Source organism: Micromys minutus, assembly GCF_963924665.1.
Source record: "Micromys minutus genome assembly, chromosome: 30".
NCBI classification, from domain to species: Eukaryota; Metazoa; Chordata; class Mammalia; order Rodentia; family Muridae; genus Micromys; species Micromys minutus.
This window is the reverse complement of record NC_137965.1, coordinates 12,991,174-13,017,475: the sequence shown is the minus strand read 5'-3', so window position 1 is coordinate 13,017,475 and position 26,302 is coordinate 12,991,174. Positions and strand designations below refer to the sequence as shown.

General features: G+C 44.5%; 1 protein-coding gene across 3 annotated transcripts in view; it reads right to left on the bottom strand.

Annotated features, from left to right (window-relative positions):
* Positions 1 to 26,302, bottom strand: part of PLEKHG1 (pleckstrin homology and RhoGEF domain containing G1) — a gene marked incomplete at its 5' end in the record, with an annotated part of 144,859 nt that overhangs the window by 76,183 nt on the left and 42,374 nt on the right. For 2 of the 3 annotated variants that reach the window (XM_080941564.1, XM_080941565.1), the window contains one exon: positions 773 to 1,180. In XM_080941564.1, the coding sequence (XP_080797690.1) occupies positions 773 to 1,180 (408 nt within the window). Of the gene's footprint in view, positions 1 to 772; positions 1,282 to 26,302 lie in introns of those variants that run through there. The other variant, XM_080941566.1, reaches the window with a different exon arrangement.

Here is a 26,302-nt window from a genome sequence, read left to right as displayed (position 1 = left end):
AAACCAGAAGCTAGCATGTGGCACGCACCTGTAAATCCCAGAGTGTGAGAGACTGAGGCAGGGGAGTGTTTCAGATCAGGAGTTTGAGGTTAGAAAGAAAAAAGTCTAAAACAGGCTTTAGGTAAAAAAAAAAAAGTATTTGGTATATCAGTAGGCAGAAAAATGAGTAACTTTGTAATACATAGATTTATCCTAGAAATACTAATATTCCTAACAATGAGATAACATCTGAACTCTGTTTACTATTAATCCCTGGAAACTGATTGATAACTCATAGCCAAATTAATAACTTAATTTCCAGGGGATGTGATCTGGTATATAATTGAGCTAAGTGCCTATTGAATAATTTATTCAAATAATTCATAACTTATACAAAATTATGCCAAAAAATTAAATAGGAAAGAAAACCAAGACAACCCCCGGGACTTTCCCCCATTCACTCTCTTTCTCCAAATACCAAGCAAATGAGGGCCCAGTACAGAATCATGGCCGTAGGTTAATGCATGTAATCAGCTGAGGGGGGGCTTTGCAAGGCCTACCCACTCCAGGACACAGAAATCACAGCTGCCGCGTGCATGTGTGTGCATGGGTGTGTGCTAGCATGCGTGTGTGCGGGTGCAGAATCCAGCAGAATCCATTGACGAGGTGACATCATCAGGTTTCTCTTTGTTTTACAGTTCTCCTCCCGCATCACCTCACTCCCCACCCAAATATTTCTGCAAGCCTATTTCTCCTGCTTGACCAATTTGCAAGTCTTTAGAGTCTGCCTTACCTCCACGATGCTTTTTAAATCTTGCACATAGGTTCTCTCTGTCTCCAGGATTTCCTGTACAACTCTATCCACATAGAGGAGCTTGGGGCTGGTGGCCGTGTCTGCAGTGGTTTGCGGTGCGCCATTGCTGTCCGCTCTCCACGGAGTCCTCGGCGTCTTCTCGCCGACTCCATCCATGGTCTGTGGCCCGGCAGGGTTGTCCCTCTGCAGCTCGCTGCTGGAAAATGGCCTTGCTGGTATCAGCTCCAGCTTTATGGCCCCAGCTTCTTTATCCTGGTGAAATAAGCCCAAGTGGCTATTTGAAACCAAAGTCATTCGGCTGCCAAAGGAACCATGGCTGTCCCTGGAGGAGGCCGAGGACGAGGTGGAGCCGAAGCTGATGGGTCGGTCATTGTCGGAAAGCTCCATGGTTTTTGGTTCTGGGGATTGAGAGGGTTCAGCTGTGGTCTTTGGATCAGGAACTCGACTTACAGCTGATGGCACTTCCTGTTGCAAACGGCTGCGTCCATCTGCTCCAGTTCCAGGAGGATAGGAAAGACAGAAGAAAGGTCAGTGAGTGTCCTCTCAACAGAAGGAGGGTAAAACCCACCCCAGGCGCAGAGCATCCTTGACAAGAGGCAGCAAGTTAACTGGGAAAGGCAGACTGAGATGCTCAGGAGAGCTTCTGCTTCTGAGCATCCTCTGAGCCTGCTGGAAATGCAGCCTCAGGCTCTGCCCCAGACCTCCTGACCTTGAATAATAGACCGCTGAGTGAACCAAGGTGCCCTAGACTGAGAAGCAGGACATCTGCGGCATACGCTTTCTAAGTGTGACCACCTGCACTGCCTTACATAAGCAGGTGAGTCCAGATTTACCGACTTAAAGGCTCAGTGGTCAGGGCGAGATGGTCCGGACAGGATCAATAGGCAACTTTAATCAACATCACAAGTGGTCCCTAAGGGCTGAGAACGGAGATGGGAGTCTTACAGAATCTCGAGAAAGGTTGTTTTAGATTTTTAAGTCTTCTGCCACAGTTTCACAATTTTAAAGCAAGGGGCCTGGGTCATGAAGACTTGGTTTAAGTGTCACTGACTGACACACATTTCACTCCAGCTCAGCACTGAAAATAGAAATTCCGGGCTCTTTTTTTCTAATAGCAAGGCACAAAAAAACCCCAAACCAAACCAAACCAAAACCAAACCAAACCAAACCAAACCAAAATACCCCAAAAAACAAAACAAAACAAAAAACCCCACAAAACCAAAACCAAACTAAATATACCACCCCCGACACTCTATGCAAAACAGACCCTTTACCTAAAAGCCCTTCTTAAATGAGGGTGCTTAGGCTGCTAGCTGGTCAGCTGGTAAAGATCTCCTGGTAACAGGCAATCTGGCTTTGATGCCCAGGATCACAAGAAAGGAGAGAGCTGACTCTGGCAAGCTGGCCCACATTTCCAGCTGGCCCAGAAGATGCTTTCAAAATGGTCAAGGGACCACTCACTGTGTCTTTCTTCCTATAGCTCTCTCTCTCTCTCTCTCTCTCTCTCTCTCTCTCTCTCTCTCTCTCTCTCTCTCTTTCTCTCTCTCTCTCTCTCTCTCTCTCTCATAAATAAAAAGTGCCTTGACTTGCCCAAGACAAACAGACACGGTCTTGTAGTATATCTCAAGAGATAATATCTAAGAACCAAGGACATAACCTCAGCGGTCCACACGCCAAAGCCACAACACAACGCTTTAAAATCAGGAACCAAATGACAGCGAAGTGAAGGACATCTGGGTTGTTACCCTTCGTGAGACAGCACAAGGTGACCCCATCCGCCAACCCGAGAGGTGTCAATTCACGCACAGAATTACCCTGGTAGGTCCCCTCACTACCGAAAATCCCTGTTTATACTAGAGGTTTTATTAGAAATGGGAGACGTGTCAGGGAGAGCAGGTGGGGAGAATTCTGCTGGAAAGGTTATAAAATGACAGATATGTAAGGATATGGATCAGTGGTCTTTGTCCATAGGAATGTGAGCTTGTTTTGACTTTATAATAGAGATCAAACAGCTGGTATCAATCGTTTTAGACTATGCGTCCTTCTGATTCCTAGCCTTTTCCTAGACTGTGTGCACGGAAGATTTTAGTGCCAGTTTACAAAGTTCAAATGTTCAAATTTCGAATGCAACCTGCAGGCCCTCGATTTTTGTTGACAACAGAGAACAATAAGAAACACATAGGAAATGAACACGCTCAGCGTGGCTGCCAGCGCTCGGTATGGGTTTGTTGTGAATTTTTAAAGCTTCTGAAATATGCCTTCTTCTTGTTATGCAACAACTTTATAGCCCATAAAACATGGATTGGTTTGTAGTTAAAATGCACTTGACCTAAAAAGCTTGATCCAACTTGAGTGTGGCAAAGATCCAAGGAGTGGCCATACATTCAGACATACTTGTTGCAGAGTGCACGTGCCAACGTTCAGAACTGCTGGTATGAAACTCTAGAATTCGATAGGCTGGGGAGATGGCTCAATGGGTACAAGCAGCTGTTTTGCCAACATGGGGATCTGAGTTCAAATCTTTGAACCTACATAAAGCTTGGCACAGTAGTGTGTGTCCACAATACTGAAGGTCCTATATCGAGATGGAAGGTAGAGATAGAAGGATCTCTGTAAATTTGCAGGCTACTTAGCCTGGCCTGTGCAGGCAAACACACACACACACACACACACACACACACACACACATACACACACACACACATACACACACACACACTTTTCTATATTTATAAACTGTAGGTGTAGTCAGATTTCTTTTAGAGGTATCCACTAGTTGTGACCCTGATATTGATCCCACTGTAGGAAATGGCCTACATTCTTGAGAAATTAAGGTCCTAAAGGTCCAGTGAGGCTATGATTTAGGGTCAACATAAGTTGGATATGCTGAATACCAAAGGCTAAGATATCTGGAAAGTTCTCCGTCAAGAAATTGACCCCTAGAGATGAGACGGGGATTTCTGGGGCCAGACCCCACTTACTAGCTAGGCAAGCATCATTCTTCTTCTCCCTGGTCCTGAAACCAGTCTTAACATGGTCACAGGGCATTCGTCACTTTGTTGACAGGATGAATGAATACCACAGAGAGTCTCATTTCTTTGTTACCGTTTCCTTTCTCTACCGACAGTCACTCTGAGAGATCAGCGGACAGAAAATTGGTTGTGGGGTCTAAGTTGTACCACTTATGGATGAGGTATTTTCAAAGGTAGGAGAGAATGGGATGTGGGTATTCAAGGAGGGTAACAGATATCTGCCTCTGGGTCACTCGTAAACAGACACACGAGTAGGTCCTAGTCTAGGGATGCTCCTAACCCAGACCACTGAAGCCCCTGGGACCAGCCTATTCTGTAATTGCCAATGAGAACCCTTATACAACAGAAAACTGCAAATTCTTACTTGGCTAAGTATCTCCCAAAGCTACCAAAGACAGAAATAAGACATTTGTAACCAAGCAAAATAATAGCATGTGATTTGAGGCTGTACTTGTTAATGAGTAACATCTTTTATGTTGACTCATGGCTCAGAAGGTAATTACAGTTTTCTCATTTAAGGTGAAATGCCTCATAACACCTGTCTCGTCTTGATTTCACCTCCCTCGAGATAATCGACATCTCCATTGCCTGGATTCTTCTTTCTAATGTAAGTCTCCAGTGATTAATATTTATAAAATTGTGCTGTTAAACATGGCCACTGGCTCTGTGGGACCACTAGAAATGGTGTAGTCCAGAATCCAGGTGAGAAGAACATATAGAGTGAGCAGAACATATAGGGCGATCAGAACATATAGAATGCATGTTGGACTTAAACGTCAGTATGAAACAAAATTATCAAATCCCCCATTGATAATGTTGACTCTCTGTTGAAATGCTTTTAATATCTTATTAAAATGTTACTGGTGTCATTTTACCTTTGTAAATGTCACTGCTAGCACATTTTAAATGCTATGGATAGCCTGTGTGTATTTTTTTAATCAAAAGAAGTTTATGTTGAAATCATCTATATAACGACATTAATCTGTAAGATTTAGGGGCTGTGTGACCTTGTCCCCAAAGTAATTTCTGACTGGTAAATAAAGATGCCAGCAGCTAACAGCCGAGCAGAAGAGATAGGAGGGTTGAGGGTTTCTGGGCTTATGGGGTTGGAGGAGAACAGAGAGAGAGAGAGAGAGAGAGAGAGAGAGAGAGAGAGAGAGAGAGAGAGAGAGAGAGAGAGAGAGAGAGAGAAGAAGAAGAAGAAGAAGAAGAAGGAGGAGGAGGAGGAGGATGAGGAGGAGGAGGAAGAGGAGGAGGAGGAGGAAAGAAGAAGGAGAAGAAGAAGAAGAAGAAGAAGAAGAAGGAGCAGGAGGAGAGGAGGAAGAAGAGGAGGAGGAGGAAGAAAAAGTTGCCAGGGTTAGGTTAGTCAAGAAAACATGACCCAGAGGGATGGCCAATTGGAGTTAAGAGTAGATCAGATGAAAAACATAGTAATAACTCAGGGTTATCAATAGGAAAATAGATTCTAACAGTGTCGAGGGTAGATATCTGCCCGGCTCTTGTGCTGTTTAAACATTATTGTAAACAATAGAAGCTGTGTGTCTTTTGCCCGGGAACTGAATGATCAAAGATGAGGTAGAAACCCCAGATCAGGATTAAACATTTCTACAGCATGTAACTTCAGCTCCAGGGGATCTGATTCCCTTTTCTGGGCACTGTAGGCATCTGCATACATGTGTACATAACCACACACACACACACACACACACACACACACACACACAATTTAAAATTATAATGATTCAAAGATTTAAACGTATCTGCTTATCCATATGGTTCAAATAACAGTGAATGGGATGGTGGACGAAACCTTTTCTTTATTACTTTTCTTTATTTTCTTTATTCTTTATTCACACATGTAAAACATTGTTAGGAGTAAGGAAAAAGAGAGGGAGAGAAAACCGCTGGACACGGTGGAGTGGCCGAATTTCCATAGCAAACTGAACCAGGTAGAATTTCTGCCAGATACCTTTTCTATTCTGCATTGAGTGTAAGATTGACATGTGTACACTGCTCTGTTTTCCTTCCTAGAGCTTCATTCTCTTCCCAAATCCCAAACTGAGGGCCCCCATTAGGCAGGTTTGGAGAACTCGACTCATGGAAATCACAGGTAGATCTCTTGACCATTGCTACTGTGAGATAAACCAGTTTCACCCACATAGAGGTCATACCCAGGCAATTTTTTGGTGAACTTGTAGGTAGTTGGGGGAGAAGCACCTGTGAGGGTCCTGGAGGCTTTGCTGACCCTGGGTATAAGAAGAGATTTTGACTCGGATAGGACAATGACTCCAGCACTCCCAGTATGGTGAGCAGGAAGGGGGCTGGAACCTCCGAACCATCATCAGAAGAAGCTCACTTCCTAGAGCTGCCATGCTGAGAGGACAGCTGACAGTGAGACTCGCTGGGAAGTCCAGGGGTGTTTGGAAGCCCTTGCTGCTCCATCCTCAGCTTCTGGGGTGAATGAGAAACCTTCAGTTTATGCCTTCCCACCATATTAGATGAACAACCCCACAGAACCCAAGTCAGAAAAAGCCCTTGGCAAAGTGTCTCCTGAGTTCCCAGCTCACGGGAACCCTGAGAGGTTCTAAATGACTACTGCTGTTTCTAACTCCTGAAGTTTGGGAGTGATTTGGTTTCCAGTAAGAGATTACCTAAGTAGATTCACCTTCTGTAATAAAACTATATAATCAAAACTGCCCATAACCTCCCCCCAACAAAATCTTTGAAGTTTATGTATTTCATCCTGTTTAAAAGATTTCATGAAGAGAAAATAAGAACTAAATCAACCTCAGAGAGGGTAGGTAGGTATAACCGTGATCATACTTGGACCATGAAACAGAGACCACAGTCTGATTGCTAGTCTGTCACGGGGAGTCATAACTATTAGGGCAAAAAGAAGCTTGGAGATAAGAAAATGAAGACACAGCCTAAGCTACTTGTCTAAAGCACATTGTATTTGTACCCAGAAGACTTACATTGTGTGTGTGTGTGTGTGTGTGTGTGTGGTATATGTGGCGTGTGTATATGTGTGAGCATGACTTTGTATGTGTGTGTATGTGTGTACATGTGAATATATGTGTGTGCATGTGATGTGATTATATGTATGTGTGCATTTGTGTGTATGCCTATGTATGTGTGTGTGCATGCCTGTGTGATTGGTATTTGTGGTATGTGAGGAATGTGTGGTTTATGTGTGTGTTTGTGTGTGTTCATGTGTTTGGGCATATTTGGCATTTGTGGCACGTGCCATGTTTGTACATGTACATGTTTATATATATATATATATATATATATATATATATATATATATATATATATATATATATATATAAAAATCTATCTCCCACTATACATATAGTTAGAGATCAAACAGAACAGTAGAGCAGAAATTAAATCGTGACATGATTTTTTTTTTTCCAGTCAGAACAGGCATGTGTTTACTCTGGGCCAATGTCCTTTTAGTTGACCATGACCATTGGTTCCATCCCTTGATAGTGAAATAGCTGAACCAGATGGTCTTTCCTGGTCTCATACAACCTCCCAAAATGTGACTCCAACCCTGAAGTAACCAGAAGATCACTAGCTGACACCACATGTTCATTCCTAACTTCAGTCCGGCACAAGTGCCAATTCCACGCTACCAATGTCCTATATGGTACCGATGCCAAGTTTTAGCCAGGGAAGGTTTTCATGGACTTTGCCATGGGAAAATGAAACAAACCACCAACCCCTATTTTTAATGGGGGGGTGATAAAAACCAGTTCCAGTTTCACTTTAAGCAGCACTTTCCTGTTAGCATGAAACTCTTGGTCGCAAGCAGTAAGTGAATGAGGGTCACACACAGCAGCCTCATCCGTTTGGAACACACTCTGTCCCCAAACCTCTCTGCTGTGTGGAAGGAGGCACAGAGCAAAAATAACATTTTCTTAGAGGAGAAGGAGGAAGAACGGAATTTCCAAGGGATTGACAATAGCACTTGGCAAATAAATCCTTCCCCAGAGTACATTAAACACTTTCTTCATGAAAAAGTAGGAAGGGAAATTGAAAGGCCCAACAATAGGGGTCAGAGTAAAGAAACCCTCCGGACGGCACAATGTAAAATGATTGCATGTCGGGTCCTCTGTGGTCCTTAAAGGCAGAGGAAGCTGTGTATTCAAAATACATGCCTGAGGGAAGGTGAATGGTTAGATAAATGTGAACAATTCGATCTGAAATTTAAATTTTAGCTACCAATTTACTGCCACTAAAGGATATATCATAAAAATAACAACATGACTTTTCCCAAGTAGAAATGAGTTATTTTCTTTGGCTTTTTTTTTTTCTTCAAAAACCTTTCAAATAGCTTTAAAAAAATCTGCCCAAATCACTTAAGGGAATTAAACCCACAGCCCCCCTCCCCTATCTGTAGCAAATATATAAACAGTTTAAACGAAAGTAATTTGATTTTCATGTACCAAGTATGATAAAGCTAAATCTCTACACATTAAAAGTGTTGACATCACAAAGCTGAGAGAATTGGTAGGACAGTATAAAGTTAATTCCAGATAATAACACCGAACACAAACCCAGCCGCCTCCCCATCCCAGTCTTTTCTTTTAATAAAAGTTTTTTTTACACAAACCGCATTTCCACAGTCCACCTTGGCTGCCGTGCGCCTCACGCTACGCTGCATTGCTGCAGCTGCAAAGCATAGAGTCTGCAAGCGTGCATTTTGTCCCTCCAGCTCTGCTCGCCAGGACCTCAACAAGCAAAGGATGGAGCTTGGAAGTTTCTCCTCGGAGTCGAGAACACGAGCTCTCCAGCTATTTCAAACTAACTTGAAGGGGAGATCAAAGCCAAACTAAGCCCAAACAAGCAAAAACAACTTACTACAGACTTCAGTTCGGAGGCAAAGGGGTGGGATAAAAATAATCTGGATGAATTCCATTGTCAGAAAACTTCAGGGCATGCGTGGCGATTGCACCGGGCCATGTGTTCTGCATACCCCGAGCTTTTGCCCTTACAGCGTTTGTAAAGAAAGCCCCCCCCCCCCGCAACTCCATGAGAGTTTCTCCCCTTTCTGTGGCCGCTGCTCCTTCTGCGGCTCAGAGAGGGAAGCAACCGGGGTCAGCTCCCTGCAAACCCCTCCACCAGCACCTACCCGCTCTCCACCTAGGCTGAACACGTCTGTCTTCAGCTGCTGCAGTGGCCGCACTGGCTGCCCGGTCAGGTAAGACAAGAAGCCCTTACCAGTCTGTGCAGCGTCTTGCACTGAAATATTGCATGAGTCAGCTTTTATCTTTCAAACCCCACACACAAAGGCTTTACAAAAAAAAAAAAAAAAACCTGATTCGCAACTTTCTGGCTGCCTCCCCCCCCCCTCGTGCATAGACCACAGACTTGAGCATCGCAGAGAGCCTTAAATGAAACGTGACGTCATTCAATTGAGAAATAGGACAATAGACACCCACTGTGGGTAAGTCTCAAACCGAACACTTCTCTGAGAGACACCCTAAGGCTTCCATTCTTTTGTGCACATCAAATGCAGCTCACAGCCTGAAAGCCCTTTGGCTTTTACCTTCTGGCTCTGGTCACAGTTCTCCACAAGCCCCATATTAAAATGAGCTGGAGTTCTGGTGGTCAGATATTTTCAAGTTCACTTCCTGATTTACAAGCTTGTTTGAAAGTGAATCATGCAACCTTAACAGAGCTTTTAAAGGGGTGTTGAGGGCTGACTAGCCCCCAGCTCAGTATGCCCTGGGTAACCTTCGTCTGCTAGTTAACACCCGAGTATCTCAGTCAGCAGAGTTATAACTGGAATACATTTACACTAGGCTTTAAACCAGAGTTTTTAAAGTTCTGCCTGTAGGCAAATGCCTAAAATCAAAATGTGCAGGGTGTTTTTGTTTTTGGAAAAAGTTAAATTCTATTATATGTATAAATACTATGTAATAAATAAGAAATAATTTAATTCCCACATTTTAGTAAAATGAGCATATCTAAGATTTTAAATTTTCCCCAAGGCTGCTTATCTTTAAAAATGTCACATCTCATAAACACCCATATACACAAAACACACACACACACAAACACAAGGTGAAATGAAACATCCTGTCTATCCCGAGATAAAGTTCCAATGCCAGTTTATATTTATACTTTTATACCCAAGACTGGATCTGGTTCAGCTCATACCTAATGATCTAAAACTATCAGACGCTTTTCAGCGCACACTGCGCTGAGAGCCCTCAGCTGTGGTTATGGAAAACAGCGTTCGCAGATCATCTTTAATACAGCAATTTCTATCAGGCCTATTAGGTGATTTGGAGCTAACAACATAATAGGATAATTCGTGTTAGTGCCCGTTTCCTTTGAATGGGTCTGTGCACACACGGGCTTCTCCACTCATCGATCCAGATAGCCGTGCACGTTTGGAAGACTCCGCGGTGGGACGCTTGGTCTCTCACATCCTCATGAAGCCAGGATGCCAGGAGACCTGGTGAGAGGAAGCCCCCTCCCCCAACCTGTGGAAACAGCTTTAGTTTACTTTTTTCTTGACCACCATAGTGGTCTCTTTGTCCTTTTCTGTGTTTGTGAACCCACCCCAGAGCCCAGATGTACCCCTCCTTTCCACTTTGCCAAATCCCCTCCATCTTACAAGTAAGTTCCTAAGTCTCCACAGCCACCCTTACGGTGGTTCCTCCTGATCAGACAGCTACTTCCTATACTCAGAGTAAGCCCTGCACAGTTTACTCCTTCTCTGTCTTCTCTCCCATGCCTGGACAGTCACAACTGAGGGGGTAGGCGACCTTCCCTTACTGTACATTTTAAACTCCTCGACAGACGCAAATATTCGGAGGTGTTTGTTGGTTCAGACATAGTCAGAGTGTAGACCCGGATATCAAATTAATGACTTCCATCTTCTGACAAAATGTTTCTGCCCTTGGATCTTTCCCTTCCCCACACATGCTGCTGTTTTTAATATTTCTAAGAGCTGCTGTACTCGTTACAAGGAAACATTACAGCCCAGCTGCCTTCTATATGCCAATAGACAGTTTGCTATATCTGCCCACTGGACAAGTGATGGCCCCAGAAGATAGATCTGAAGTGAAAGTTCAGGCCAGGCCACTTCTATAGGACAGTCATGAACTAAGTTATCGACAGCCCCTGTTTTCAGAAGACACACGCACACACACATGCACACTTTGTGTCTTTCTGTTCATCCCAGCACCACAATTTTTTTTTTCAAAATGAAATTAAATTCATAGCATAAAGGGAAAGAGGATGAGAGGATGGATAACAGCAGAGAGGGAAAGAAGGGAGAGGAAAAAGTCACATCTTAAGGTTAAAGAACCTTTCACCTTTCACCCCTCACCTTTCACCCCTCACCTTTCACCCCCACCTTTCACCCCTCACCTTTCACCCCTCACCTTTCACCCCTCACCTTTCACCCCTCACCTTTCACCCCTCACCTTTCACCCCTCACCTTTCACCCCTCACCTTTCACCCCTTGGTTCCATTTTCTTACAGCCCAGCTGTTAGCAAGACTCTTGGAAGGAAATTGCTATTTTGCTGCCACCTTCTGTGCACATAACAAGAAACGAAGGCACCCGTTGTCCTCGTCCATTCTGGCTGCTCAATTCGCTTGCGAACATTACCACCAAACGAAGAGGTAGGTTTGGCTCGGCAAACCTCCTCTCCAAACACAGTGAGATTAGTCACATGTCAACACACATGTGTCGTCCTTAGTGGATAAAAACATATTGCGGCACTTCTAGCCCTGGCACAACCAGGAGGAGGGGACGGTTCCATGTTGTCTGGAATGAGGGATGGAAACCTGAGGAGCATCATCACACAGCATGGGCATTTCTAGAGCAACTAGAACACAAGCTAGAAAAAAAAAATCTTGGGCCAGCAGGTGGTCTGAAAGTCAGCAGGATAAGTAACGATATGAACCCCTTCCTAGAGTTTGCCACAGCTCGGGACCCATCCAACCACAAGCTGATTATTCCTTGATGGAATGAATGCTTAGGATTGATGGGGTTTCCTTTTTTTTTTTTTTTTTTTTTTTGGATTTTGAAATATTCGTATATACATTATCTATCTTGGGCACGAACATAATGTTTTTTATTTTTGTAGCATATACACCCGTGTGTATAGACTGAAATTAATTCTACATTTGTCAGACTTTGGTGTGGGAGATGAAGTTTTTGCGATCAGGAATTTTCCATTTGTGACATCGTGTCAACAGTCCAGCGGTTTTGAGATCTGCAGGTTTCGTCTGACTTCCCTGTATCTTGGAGTCAAGTTTTCAGAGTAGGGTATATGACCTGTCCTAGAAACCGAGTCTTGAGCTAGGGAGATGGCTCTATTGGTAAAGTCTTTACCTTGCAAGCATGAGACCTGAGTTCAGTCCCTAGAGGGGATGACACACACACACACACACACACACACACACATACACACACACACAGAGTCTCAGGGATATGAGATGGGAAGAGGTACCCTAGCCTGCCTGGGTTCTGTTCTTCAAGTTTTAGGCCAATAAAAAACTTCATCTCAAGCAAAAGATGGAAGGTGCCTAGAAAATGACACCCAGAGAGGTCCTCTGGTATCCACATGTATATGAACTCATCCAGGAACACATGTGTGTGCACACGGACACACCAAAAGAAAGAAAGAAATACCTCAAGTCTTTCTTAATATAGATAAAAGCTATGAATAAAAACTGTAGCTCCTGCTATGAAAGGATCATGGAGCCCCTGTGCCAAGAATTAGCCTGCCCATTCTACTAAGAACTGCCCTGGGATGGTAGCAATGAAACTACAGTGGTTTTGTCCAGTTGTTGAGGATGACCGGAGGAAGTATGCATGCAAGTATAGCCACCAGGGCTTCAAGGCTGGCCCCACTGTCGTGCCACAAATTCTGAAGCCAGCTAACAGTGCCAAGAAGCCTGACTAGGGATGCCCCAGAGACGCAGGAAAGGAAAAGGGGGCTCAAGAAAGAAGTTGGTCTCAAACCGTACAGGGTCAGAAAACTTTGTAAAGTTGGATCACCGTTTCAGCTATAAAGGAGATGGAAATTGCAGGAGACATTTAAACGCATTTGTCATGGTTTCCACAGGCAGCGTAGCAGCTGAATGCTGGAGAGGTTCGCAGGGAAGAGCCTTCCTTGGTTTTAGATACCACTGCTGTCTCCCATGTTCTAAGACAACCAACAAAACCGACTCTTTTCTGATGCACAGGCTTTCACAATACATTCCCAATTTGTGTTTAGTCTATTAGAAGTTTTTCTTTGGAACAGAGGCAAAGTCTATGTTTTTACATTTTCTGAAGACATTGCAGGGAAAAAAACAAACAGTGACAAACATGAAAATCAATGGCATATCCCAAACAGCCCATATCTACTTAGGAGTCCCTTTGAAGGACACACGGACATTCTCCTGAGGGTGAGTGGTCACGAGCTACTCCCCTGTGCATCTCGATACTCTGCCTATATTCTAAGTCCAGAAAATATCCCCAGTGGTGAATCTGCCTTATGTTGGTGACACGGGTGTTTGACCACACGCTGATCAAACAAAGAGTGACCTGGCAATTTTTCTTTCCAAAGGCTGTTTATAAAGGGAAATGATTTCAATGGCATCTGACTTTGTTTCTCTTTTTAGAAAGTACTCACTCTCATTAGAAGATATCGTGGTTTACAGTGGATGTTGGAGAAATGTGAAAGTCTTTTCTGTTTGCACTGGAAAACTAGATCCACTGAGAGAAACGGAACCATACACAGTAGTTACTCACGTCAATCAACAGAAAAGCCCAGTTCCTCCCCCAAACTCCCCACTGCACCATTTTAAGGACAGCTCTGGAGGACTGGCTATATAGTCCTAGCACTTGAGAGGCAGAGGCAGGTGGATGTCTGTGAGTTCCAGGCCAGCCTGGTCTACAGAGCGAGTTCCAGTAGTGCGTTGACTACACAGAGAAACCCTGTCCCCAAAAAACAAAGCTGAGCAAACATCCGAGGAAACAAATCTGTAAGGCCCACTTTTTTTCCAAAGATTAGCTTTTATAGACTCCCAACTGACTTAGGATTTAGTTTCTCTCTCGCATTCCTACCATGATCAGCCATGCAGGGGACGTGGTGGCCAACTTGCTTCCAGACTTTCAAATCTTGCCTTGTTGCAGGTGTTCCCTGACTGGCTCAAGTCTCTGGGATGAAGACGAGCCTCAGCTCCACCCTGTGTTCTCTGGTGAGGACACTGGCCTTTATTCTCCAGAGCATTGAAATCAAGTCTCAGTTATTTCTGAACCGAGCAGTTTTCAGATAGCAAGCAAGCAAATATGTTACAAATGGCTTCTTGCTTTCAATCATCTATCAGTCCCATCTTTAAGGACACCTCTGGAGGACTCGCCTCGCAAAGCACAATGGAAGAATTATCCCCGGAGAAGGCTTTTAGACACATCCCTCCCCACCCATCTACCCCCAGGAGATAACACACATCGAATCCATTCATAGCTAGAAACATTCCACACAATCTATCCTTCTGCAAACACTAACAACAATGTACTTGGACTTGAGCAGGGGCTGGGGTGTGCAGCTGAAAAATCCCACATTTGTATTTCCAAAATGCAAGTAGAGAGAGAGAGAGATAGAGAGAGAGAGAGAGAGAGAGAGAGAGAGAGAGAGAGAGAGAGAGAGAGAGAGAGAATCCATACAGTTTCAGAGGAACGCCCATGCTCATGCTCCAGCAGAAGAGGCAACCCCTGTTGGCTAGCTCTCCCCTCTCCTTGCCAACACAGCTCCCTGGGGTGCCCTGGGGGAGAGGAAGACTCCATGGCCAGCGGTTTCCAGGTGTTGCAGAAACCCATTGAGGGTAGCTTCAGAGACAGTTATCAAAACAGCAGAGGTGAGGGTATACGCTTGCTGGGAGGCTAGCTGCTTGGAACAAATTTAAGTCAGTATAGGACACCGTTCAGGCCATTTGCCCTTACCCATATCACCTCTGGGCATCCTAGTGCAGGGGGAGTGGAGCCCTGCACCCCTAAACTACAAACGACATAGGGTTGTTGTAGTTTAATGAACGGCCTATGAGCAAATAAATTTAGCTCAGGGGACACTGCCTAATTTCTAGGACTGAAGAGGGATGGTTGGGGTATATGTTCATTTGATCTTGACAACAAAAACAATCCCACTCAGGAAAAAATGTGTACCTGTTCAGAAATGGAATGCACCCTAGAAAAGCAGTACTTCTTCCTGAGGGAGTAAGGTTGGTGTGAAACTTTTGTTTTAAACCAAAGAAGGCAATGGGATCACAACAATTGGAATTGCCCATGTGTTACCATGGTGATGCCAGAACAGTGTACATAGCAAGGGCCTGAGGACCCTTCTCTTGGCTTTCACAGCTTTGCCCCTCACTGGTTTTCACTTAGAGGCAGCCACTAAGCCCCAGGTTTCACACTGGAGACTGCTCCTGGACTCCAGTTTCCCCTTCTTGGAAGCTCTTGATAAGCAGGCTGGAAGAAGCCTCAAATCCATAAGGACAAGAGAAATGAGAAGCAGAGAACCAGCCATGCGGTGTGCTGCAGATGGAACCAATCGTGACTGTATACATTTGCTGTTTTCTAGCTCATCTTTCTCCCATGTTCTCAAGATGTCCTTTAAGTAATATTGAGGGGGGTGGGGAAGGAAGGAGGGAGGAAGGGAGGGAAGGGGAGGGAGAGAAAGAGAGGAGAGGAGAGGAGAGGAGAGAGAGAGAGAGAGAGAGAGAGAGAGAGAGAGAGAGAGAGAGAGAGAGAGAGAGAGAGATATTTCTCTGGACAGTACAATCCAGTTCTTTTTGGCTGCCTTCGAGCGTGTTTCCCATTGCAACCTCCCAGAGTAAACTCGACTGGCTGGGTTCATCTTTCATCTTCTACTTAATGACGTGGGATCCAAGCGGAGAGACTCAAACCTGCTGAAAGTTTCAGGGAGTCTAGTGCTTGCCTAATCCCAGTTCCCACAGGGGCACATGAAGTAACTTGTTTACAATCCCAGAACAAAGGAAGGGGAAGAGGGGGGGAGCTCTCTGTTCCAAGACAGGTCGGTCTTAATTAGGTCCCAAAACAAGTGTAGCCAAATTTACTGTGGTTCATCTTAAATAAAACCCCATTAGATCCTTTGCAAGTATAAGGAGAGAAAAGGAGAGGGGGACCACATATAGACATTAGCCTTTGGCGAGGTGGTGGAAGCAGCCAACTCTTTTATTTCTCCCTTGGATGGGTTTGTTTCTCCCTCTACATTTGTTAATGGATAAGGTTTGGGGCATGACAATAATTCAAAAGGGACAAAATAGATTCACACAGTGGCAATCCTTATGTGCTGAACACAAAAGTCGCACCCCATCCCCAGCTTCCCAGGACCCTATTCAGTTCCTAGGGACAGACACTTTGTGTCCTTCCCTTCTGGTATCCAGGCAGGTTTGGCTAATTGGAAGCAAGAAGAGAGGGAATAGGGATATACCCTCCACCGGTTTACAGGTCTACCTGCCCAACAGTGGCTGCATCTGAGTAGCTCCTCTCTTCACCTGATGCTGTTCTCAGGTTCCTCTAGGGTCCCATGGGTTGTCTGGGGTCAGAGGCAAAGGCATCTTGCTATCTAGTATCTCTGGTCAGGTTCCCTTAGCAACACCTACTTCTTTAAGAAGGAAGCTCCCATTAAACCCTTCCTGTGCGAGCCAGAGATGTGAATCCAGTGTCTTGCAGTTGCTGGGTTGACATCTTGATTCTGGAACCTTTGAAAGGCCAAAGTCAGTCTACCCTCACGGGCTTCTTCAGAATATTATCCTTGGGTTTTGCTTGAGTCTAGTTAATGAAATAAATGCTAAATTATCACAAATGTATTTCATGCTTGCTACCTACTGATATGTCTACTCGCCAATATTTACTGAGTTGTTATCATGGGCCAGACACTAAAGGCAAGGATAAAGCAGTACGAGTCTTGCCTTCCTGGAGCTTACTTTCTAGCAGAACAAGACAGATGACAGACAGACAAACAGACAATCCCTTAATTATATCCTATTAGTATGAGAAAAGTACTGTTGAAGAATTCTAACATAATTCCTCATCTGGTTTTGATGGCCACTTGCACCTACCTTACCACGAGGGTCTAGTTTACTGCTTAGATCCTGCTCTGCACTAGGCTCAGGCTACCTGGCCACTTCGAGAGAGTTCTAAGTTTGTGGCTTTTCTTACTTTCTTCTTCCATACCAAAAAGCTGTGTGTGAGTGTGTGGGGACATATCAGTGCCATGGTATATACGTAGAGATCAGATATAAACCTCTGGGAGATAATTCTTTCTGCTTTCTTGATACCAGGGGTTGAACTCATCCTATAAAGCTTAGTAGCAAGTACCTTTACCCGCAAAGCCATTCAGGCCCTTTTGTGTGTGGCTCTGTGTGTGTTGTGTTTTGTGTGTGTGTGTGTGCGCGCATGCAGACATGTTCACATGTGCATATGAGCATGTTGAGTTCAGAGGTGAGTTTTGAGTGTTTTCCTCTCTTGAGATCCACCTTAGTTTTTTGAGTCCAGGTCTCTTACTCAACCTGGAGCTTGTTGGTTCAGCAAGATGAGCTAGCAAGAAAATTGTACGGATGTTTCTGTCCCTACCTTCCCAGTGTTTGGAGCATAACTGCTACGTGCTGGCTTTTTACCAGATGCTGGAGATCCAAAATCAGATGTTCCCACTTGTGCAACAAGTGCTTTATTGACCTTGCTATCTTTTCAGTCCTCACGGTGTTTATTCTCACCTTGGGCTGATGCCCACCCACCATGACAGGAAAACACAAAACCATCCTGGTTTTCCCCCATGGGATTCTTTAGTTACCAGAGGCTTTCTCTCAGGGTCCTATGCATAATTACTTCTTGATACAAATATTTACTACAAACCATCCTGAAGGCAGGATTTCAGGGTAAATAGCAAGAAGGATATTTGCACCTTTTGGCTCTGGAGAACCTGGGATCTTATCTCTACATTCTTCTCTGACCACCTTCTCCATATGCAGCAGGACTCTGGTTTCCTATGGCTTCCACTATAGGATTTTAGAATTGCCTCAGTTCTCAGACCTGCTTACTACCTACAGAAAGATGACATTTTTAAAGTTCATCTAGGTAGTAAACTTGCTAGCCTCTGCTGACCTAAAAGTTCGGCCAGGGAGCTAGACTCAGGACCTGTCATCTGAGCAGGTGACCTCATGAGAAGGGGCATCTGGTACAAGAGGCACAGGGGGTCACAGAAGCATGGCAGAAGGGGCGGGGCCTGCTGGAAGAAACCTGGAGGGACTTTCTGGAGGAGGTAAGAGGAACCAGGTAGGGAGAAAAGGCCTATCTGTCAAAGATGCTTTACTTCCTGCAGGCAGAGAGTGCTCACGAAAATGGTGATCAACCCAGCTGGTTTTCCCCCTTGTAAGTGTGTATCACACAGTGACACAGCATAATTAGAAGCAATGCTTATTCTAACAGTTTCTCTTTTAAAAATTGTCCCCTTCTCCATGTGGAATCCCTCCCCCTCCCCCTCCCCTCCCTCTCTCCTTCTCCCTCCCACCCTCCGTCCCTCCCCTCTCTCTCCCCTTGTGTGTGTGTGTGTGTGTGTGTGTTTGTGTGTGTGTGTGTGTGCCTATTCTATTCCAAACACTGGTAAGAGCTGCATAGACAATAACTGTGACTGTTATTGTCTGGCCACTTAGATGGGGTCTTTTCATAAATAAAAGTGGCACCTCAAATTTTCCACCCAGCACTTTCAGAGTAAGATGAACACCAGTGATCTAAAAGAAGGTGTCACCAAGGAATGTGCTGACAGATGGGAATCTGGTGAGTCTACTCATTTTTTGTCTAGAAGCTTCTAGGGACCATATAAAGTGATCATGTAGATCCAGTTAGCTACCTGTGCTGTGGGACCTGAAGCCAGAGACAATTGCCCAGTTGTTAAGGGTCTAAACAAATTAGTCATAACAAAAACGGTGAGACTCGGTGAATTAAGTGACTCCAAAAGTCAGAGTTGAGCTTCCCCCGATACTACGAGTTATCACCTTACGGATTTCAGAACACAAAACATTTCCAAAGCTAACACTATTTTGTCCAGTCAACTTTATCATTTATCGCACATGAAAAGAGGTCTGAAACTGGAGCCAAGATCAGGGGTTGGGATGTGTGGGGTCCCAGCTCTCCCTGACTGAGCGGCTACCATGCCTTTCATCTAGATCCCATGTCAACTACTAAGATGAGAGTTGTAGAGTTTCTGGCCTTCGAAAGGTAGGAATCAAAGACCCCACGGTCCTGGGTGATCCGCTGGCACCACGACCTACGTGGTAGCTCCACAGACCACCTTCCTTCAGGCTGTAAGACAACTTTAACCTCTTAAGAGTGGTCCCCACAGCATCGGAAACCACGGGCTGATGCATGACTCAGAGACACGGGGGTCTTTGTATACAGAGACTGGATTAAAATCCCCACAATTCCTTGCCCACCAGGAAGTGGAGATCCCAATTCAACTCTTAGTAAGGGCAAAACTACCTCCCAAAGCCTCAGCATCACTGAAAGTCTACTGTGTCTGCCTCCCAGGCCATGCTTTGGCTGCTCTTTGACATCATCCCCTTGTCTACAAAATTGCACTCTGGAAACCAAATAATAAAGTAGATTAGCAAAAAAGGGCTCATTTCAGCACAGGGTTGGTGTCCTAATTTGTGGCGACATCCCAACCAAGTACCTGCTGTAATAGATCCCTGAGATGGCAGGAACACAGAGGCTGAACTAATTAGAGGCTTGAGAGATGGCCCCGCGGGTGTGGGGGCATTTGATGATCTACTAGAAGACAGGAGCTGGGCTCCTAGAACTAACACCAGGCAGCTCACAACTACCTGTAACTCCAGATCCAGGGGATCTAATGTCCTCTTCGGGCCGCCGTAAGTACCCAGATACACGTGCCATGCACCCCACCCCCCAAATAAATCTAAAACAATGAAGTTGGATCAACTATACAGCTGCAGAATTTATGCTCATAGACCTCAGAGAGCTGAGACATGGGACCAGCTTGGGTGACCATAGCTCTGTTCCGAAAGTAAACCTAAACAAACGAAGAGAGTAGAGGAGGCCCCGAGAGAGTATGCGTCCCCGAGTGAACGTGTCCTTTGGTATGAGCACAGCCACATCAAGGATCCCACTGCCTAAGACTCATGGGAAAATGGCAAAGCCTTCTCTAGGTGCAGGGAATGGGTGCAGGGAATGGCAAAGGCTTCACTCTTGGTGGGAGTGCGAATGTTGTTAGTGGGTGTAGAGAATGTCCACGTCTCCCCCTTGATGTTTGAAACTATGAAGACTGTTTCTAAGGAGATTCAGCTAAACCGGCCTCCTTGTTCAAGTGTATATAATGACCCTGCCCCCTTGTTTATCTGTATGCGATAACCCCTATCCCCTTGTTCAGCCAGAGGAAATGACCCTGCCTCCCTGTTCAAATGCATATAATAAACATGTCGGAGTTGTCGGTGGGACAGCAGCGCCTCCGTCAGAGAGCACCCTCTACCCAGTCCCAGCTTTTCACCGCTTTGCCTCCCTAGTCGGGTCTGTCCCGGGAGCTGTGCTAGATGCAGCTCATGACCTAGAAGTGATGCTCTCATAAGATAGGGTGTGGTTGATTCAAAGCCCTCCAGGGAGTCCATACTCCTCATCCCTCCATCCATCAAGACAGTTAGAACAAAGTCACGGTGAGACTGGAAACTCTGTAGCTGTTCCTGCTCTACAGTGGGTTTTGTAGCTGGTTTACTGAGGGCCTGGCTAAGATGTCCCATGGAAAGAGAATTCTGTCGATATCTAAAGGTAGTATTTTTTTTTTTTTTTTTTTTTTTGTAGGTGCATATAATCAATTCTACTTGGGCATCTGGGTGCAGCGAGACTGCCAAGGAGCTTATCTGGTAACAGTGGGAAAAGCCTGTGACAATCGGGGAGAAGGAAGCAGCGCTGTAGAGAATATGACAGTCACAGGACTAGACGAGGAATTTGGTTTTGTTGCTCTTCTGGAAAGTAAGCCAAGATCCACTGGTTGTAAATGCTAGAATCCGCACCTCATTTTCCTGTCTCACCAGTCACTGGCCCCTTCTGAGAAACAATAGACTGAAGTAGAGACTGAGAAATGGAGATTTGAGTCCCATCAAAACAAACAGGGTTGCACAACTGGGCTTTGGGACAAGGAGAAAGGAAGCCTGACAGGTCTGGAAGAACGTTTGCCAGTCCGGTCTGCAGTCACCTCAGAGGGTGGCTGGAGGCACCAATCTGTCATCAGCGGGTTTTTTTTCCTAGAAAGGAGAAAAGCCCGATCCTTTACCCCGTCCCCGTGTTTATGTCTTTCTGAACTCAGAAGATAAAAATCCGAATACACAGAGGCCTCCGAGAGGATTCTCAGACACAGGGCCCTCTCTGATATGTGATATCTTCCCTCAGGAGCTCAGGGGGAGGAGAGGAGGGGATAGAAAAACAAACCCGACCACTTTCCCCTAATGCTAGTGTGAAAGAAAAAAAGCAGAGATCTAAGCCAGCGCTTCTCTGGGCTTCCGTGGATCAAACCAGTCTGACTTCAGACTGATTACCGCGCATGCATTTTCTTTCCCCAATCCTGAGGTTTATAAAGAGTCCACAGGGCTCCAGGTCATCTCCTCTGGGGAGTCCCAGCACCCCATTCTCACACAGTAAGGCAAAAGTAGAACTATTAGTCCCACTCAGAGCTCAGGAGCGTAGGTTGTTGCCTGGCCTTCTGCGCACGCGCCCTCTTCAGATGCCTTGGGGAAACCCAGTGGCCAAGAAAAAATTACAGGCTGGTGAGTTCTTTATCGCTTTCACATGTCTAAATATTGCTGTGATTTTGTTTCCTCCGAAGATGAACGAAACCACTTATACAATCTGTGAAAATGAGCCCTCCGATGATGGACCTTCAAAATGGACCTAGCATTCCATTCTATTGTAGACGTTTAGAGTTTAACCAATGCAGACATTTTATTACATCAGTTATTGTAAAATGCTTGATGAATGCAATTGCCAATGGTAGACACACACGCACTCCCACCAGCCTTTCTTCCAGGTATGATCTAACCCTCAATGGACTGAATCATTGCTGCCAAAGCCCTAACACCCAAGGAAGTAATTAGAATCAAATGACATCACAAGGGTGGGGGCCCTAATCCAACAGGACTGCTATTCCCACAAGAAGTAGCTGGCTCAGTTGGTAAAGTGATTCCCCTGTGATCAGAGTTGGATCCATAGAACCTTGTAAAAAGCTTGTAAAAAGACTGGGAGTCGTTACTCAGGAATATAATCCCAGCACCGAGGAGGCAGAGACAGGCAGATCCCAGAGGACTGTTGACCTGACAGTGTAGCCTACTTGGGAATTCCAGGCCTCGGAGAGATTTCATCTCAAGGTGGATGGGGGGAGTCAGATCTCCCTGGAACTGGAGTTACAGATGGTTATGAGCCACCTGGTGGGTGCCGGGAATTGAACCTGAGTCCTCTGCAAGAGAAAGAGATAATCTTAACCGCTGCTGAGCTGATTCTTCAAGCCCTTAATATATATTAAAATGTGTCACAAAAGCACATGACACGAAGCTGTTAGAGGTGGAATTTCCATCTCTGAAGTTTCAGAATGTTTTAGGGAAAGGCACCTTTGTGGCCAGCTGATTACGAGTGTTTCCTAAGTGCCCAGCCTCTGTTCTGGGTGTTGTAGGCTTATTCCTGGCCGTCTTCTTTAGGCATGGGAAGTATTGCTTTAATTAACAAGACCTCAGTGCACAGCAACTTTAGGTGATTAATAAATCCTGACTATGGTTCTCCCTCCCCCAACTCCACCCAGATCCTCCTCTACCTCCCCATCATCCGAATCCATATCTTTTCTTGATCCCTCTCATTAAAAAACAAACAAAACCTACTAGAAGAAGACATAAAAACAAAGAAACCCAAATAGTACAAAACAAACAAAAACAAATAACAACAACAACAAAAAAAGCCCAAGAAAAACATACAGCACAGAGATATACACCCTGGCAAACACAGAAATCTCATAACCACAAAATCAGAAACCACAATATATGAGCAAAGACCTGCAAAGCAAGGGGGAAAAGGAGCTTGACCAAAGGCAGTGGGATTCCAGAGTATGCCTTTTCAGTTACTAATTTGCATCACAGATGGTCAGATTTTGAGAGCTTGGGACGTGAACCGTGGGGCTATAAGGGAGGGGGATGTCTTTCTCCTTTTTTAAGGTTTATGTATATGAAGGCTCTATCTTCAGGTACATTGCATGCAAGGAGAGGACATCAGATCCTAATATGAATGAGTGTGAGCCACCATGTGGTTGCTGGGAATTGAACTCAGGCCCTCTGGAAGAGCAGACAGTGCTCTTAACCGCTGAGCCATCTCACGAAGACAGTGGGATCATTCAGATAGATGGTGGACGGCACCTATGCTCCTGGGAAGGGGGTAGCTAAGCAAAAAATACCTTTAAGAGCCAACTTATTTTAATGTAGATTCCTCTCATCCATGGGACATCTTCTGGTCTGCTGTCCCATGATGCACTCTAACACTGCCCCTTCACTAGACCCCCTGGATCTTCCCCAGCACACGGCCTACATGAGACAATAAAAACCTGCTCACTGTCGAGGATAAATATTATTCTCGCTGTGAGCTATTTATCAAAACTTGTGATCTAAAATTTGGCTCTCTCAATGCCAAACATATGAGCCAGCCGAGCTAGCAGGGGCCGTGGAGGGATGCCAGTGTCCATCCCCAGAAGGGGAGGAAAATTAGACAGTTTCAAAGTTTTCATTTATTTACATTATAAATCAAAAGATTTTTTTTTTTTTGTTGCTTATTTGGTTAGCTGTGAAGGCCCATTGCCTTCGTTAAGCTTCTTAATAAAATATTCAAAAGCAGGGATACTTTAATTACTAGTATATGCTTTGAATAGTATTCCTGATATTTTTAATTTTTAACATTTTTAAATACCAAATATTTGGTATTGATATTTTCTATGTAATTAATAAATACTTTAATCGCTGTTTAGGCTTTCCACGTTTAACGCTGTTTAGTTTTCTGTGGGCTTAAGGAATGTTCTGAGGCTTCAGAGACTTACTGAGCAGAAGGCATATGTGTTGGGCCTGTCACATACGAAGTGCTGGCAGAAGGTAGCAAGGGCTTGGGGATTTTCATGGGTAAATCGGAAGGAACCAAATGGCATGAACCAAGTTGGGTAGAGAAACATCATAACTTCACACCTCTCCTTGCGTGGGGCGAAGGGATTTAGAAATAGCAGCATCCTCGAATACTTGTGGAGTGTCTACATTTACTAGGCATTTACCTGCTGTACAGGAGCCTCCAGGGACTGAACACACACTAGTCATTGTTTATTGATACCCAATACCTTTTCTTGAATATCTGCTCCAAGGTCCTCAGGTTCTAGACAATAGATTTTGATTAGTATCTTCTATTTTTAAATAAGCATAAATCAGGGAACCTTCTATGTCACCACATAAAACCAATCCAAAAACGTGCAAGAATCTCCTCCACCCCGTACTAAGTTCCTCCAAGCCCTGCAGCTTACAGAGCTAAGGTATGGTGGCAGATATTGGTAACAATTCAGTTCAAAGGGCACATCCAATGTTCGGCCCGCTCCGATGCCGTTGCGCCTTGGCTGTTAGTCATGACAAGGACATGTAATGGGAAAAAGGAAGCATTACCACCTTCTTATCTGTTTACTTTGAACTGTACCATTGTACCAGCTCCAGGAAAAAGATTGCCCAAAATACACTTACTGGGGGGTGGTTGCGGGGGGGGGGGGCAGAGGAAGACTGATCATGATAACAATGACCAAGTCTTAATCAAATAAATTCGTTTTCAAGACCCCTCTAGGAACGAGGGTGATTCTTGAAACTATTTTGAGCCTTCAAAGAACTGAACCCAAGATTTGACACATGGATCAGAATTCACCTACTGTCATCCCCAATCCTACGAAATTGCCAGAGAAAACCAAATGAAGGGCTTTAGGACTTTGCATATTGTATGTTACTACACTCATCCAAGCAATCGTTAGCAGTTACCACTACTGTGCTTACGCACACATTTTTAAGGCCAATTTACTAAAATTGTATCAGACATGCTTCTTGGAGCATACTGTGTGTGTGTACATATGTGTACACGTGTACTCTTGTGTGTGTGCTTGTGGATCTGTGTGTGCATATATAAGAATAATAAAACTAGATATTCTAATGAGCTGGAATATGTCAGATTTTACTGTATGCCTTATTTCTATAATACATAGTCAACTTAAAGACTCAAATCATTAATATGCTAATGATCTTTACAATGAACATCACTGACATCGTATGACCAAAGCTGATAGCTTTGAAGATGAGGTCGCTCATAATTGAACTCCAATTTCTCTAAGAACATATATATATATATATATATATATATATATATATATATATATATATATATATATAAGAATTTGATTGTAAAACTATAAGGATGACTAGGAACAATTTATAGATTAAAAAGTGGCTATGATTTCAATTATTGAAACGCACAAAATTTTGTTTGAGGCATATCGATGCTCAGTCCTTACTTCTAACATTATATTAAAGAGAAAAGAAAACTGCCTCAGGTGTTCACAATCAACAAACCCTAAGGGTCTATCACAAAGAGGTCTAGGATTACACACACTCCTAAGCAGACACTAAATGTGGGGACATTTTTGATCCTTCTTATAAGAAAGCTGCCCTGGTATTAGAAAACAAAACATTGTCCCATTCTTTACGCTCCAGGGGACTGTCTGCATCCTCTCCCTCCAGTGAGGCTAGCCAGGGTAAACACATGTCTCAATAGGTGGAGAAATCAACCTCCTCTCCAGCTGTACACAGAGCTGACAACCCTGCTGGAGCCACTTGGACTGATTCTCAATGACCAAGTACAACTTTTATGAGAAGGTTCCCCATCCCAGGGCCAGCCCCAGGCAAGAGTCTGAAATAGAAATTTGTCTTGGGCTATAGTGTGACCCCTCCCCAAACCCCAGTGACCTAGGTCACAGCACAACCCATTTGAGTGTCCTTTGACCTACCCCTACTCTGTCTCTACTCATATCTCTCTAGGTCAAATGTCCTATGCTGGCCCCCCCACAAAGATTCCCAGGAAACTGAGAGAGCCCCCCTACAGCTGAAGAACACCTCTATCTCATGTCCAAGTTCAGCAAACTTTCAACTGCTTACAACAGGCCAAGCTAGTCTACAGTCCTCAGGAATTGAAATTTTACCACTAGATTCATTTTTCTTTTAGGGTCAGGAGTTTACAAATTGTCTCTACTGGTTTGTACTCTTTTAAGAAAAAACAATATTACTATTGCTGTTGGGAAGGGATGGGGGAAAGTGTATGAACAGATGTGGGTGTTAGAGGACGGTTTTGTGGACTTGGTTTCCTCTTTCTACCCCAGGTGGGTTCCAGAGGTG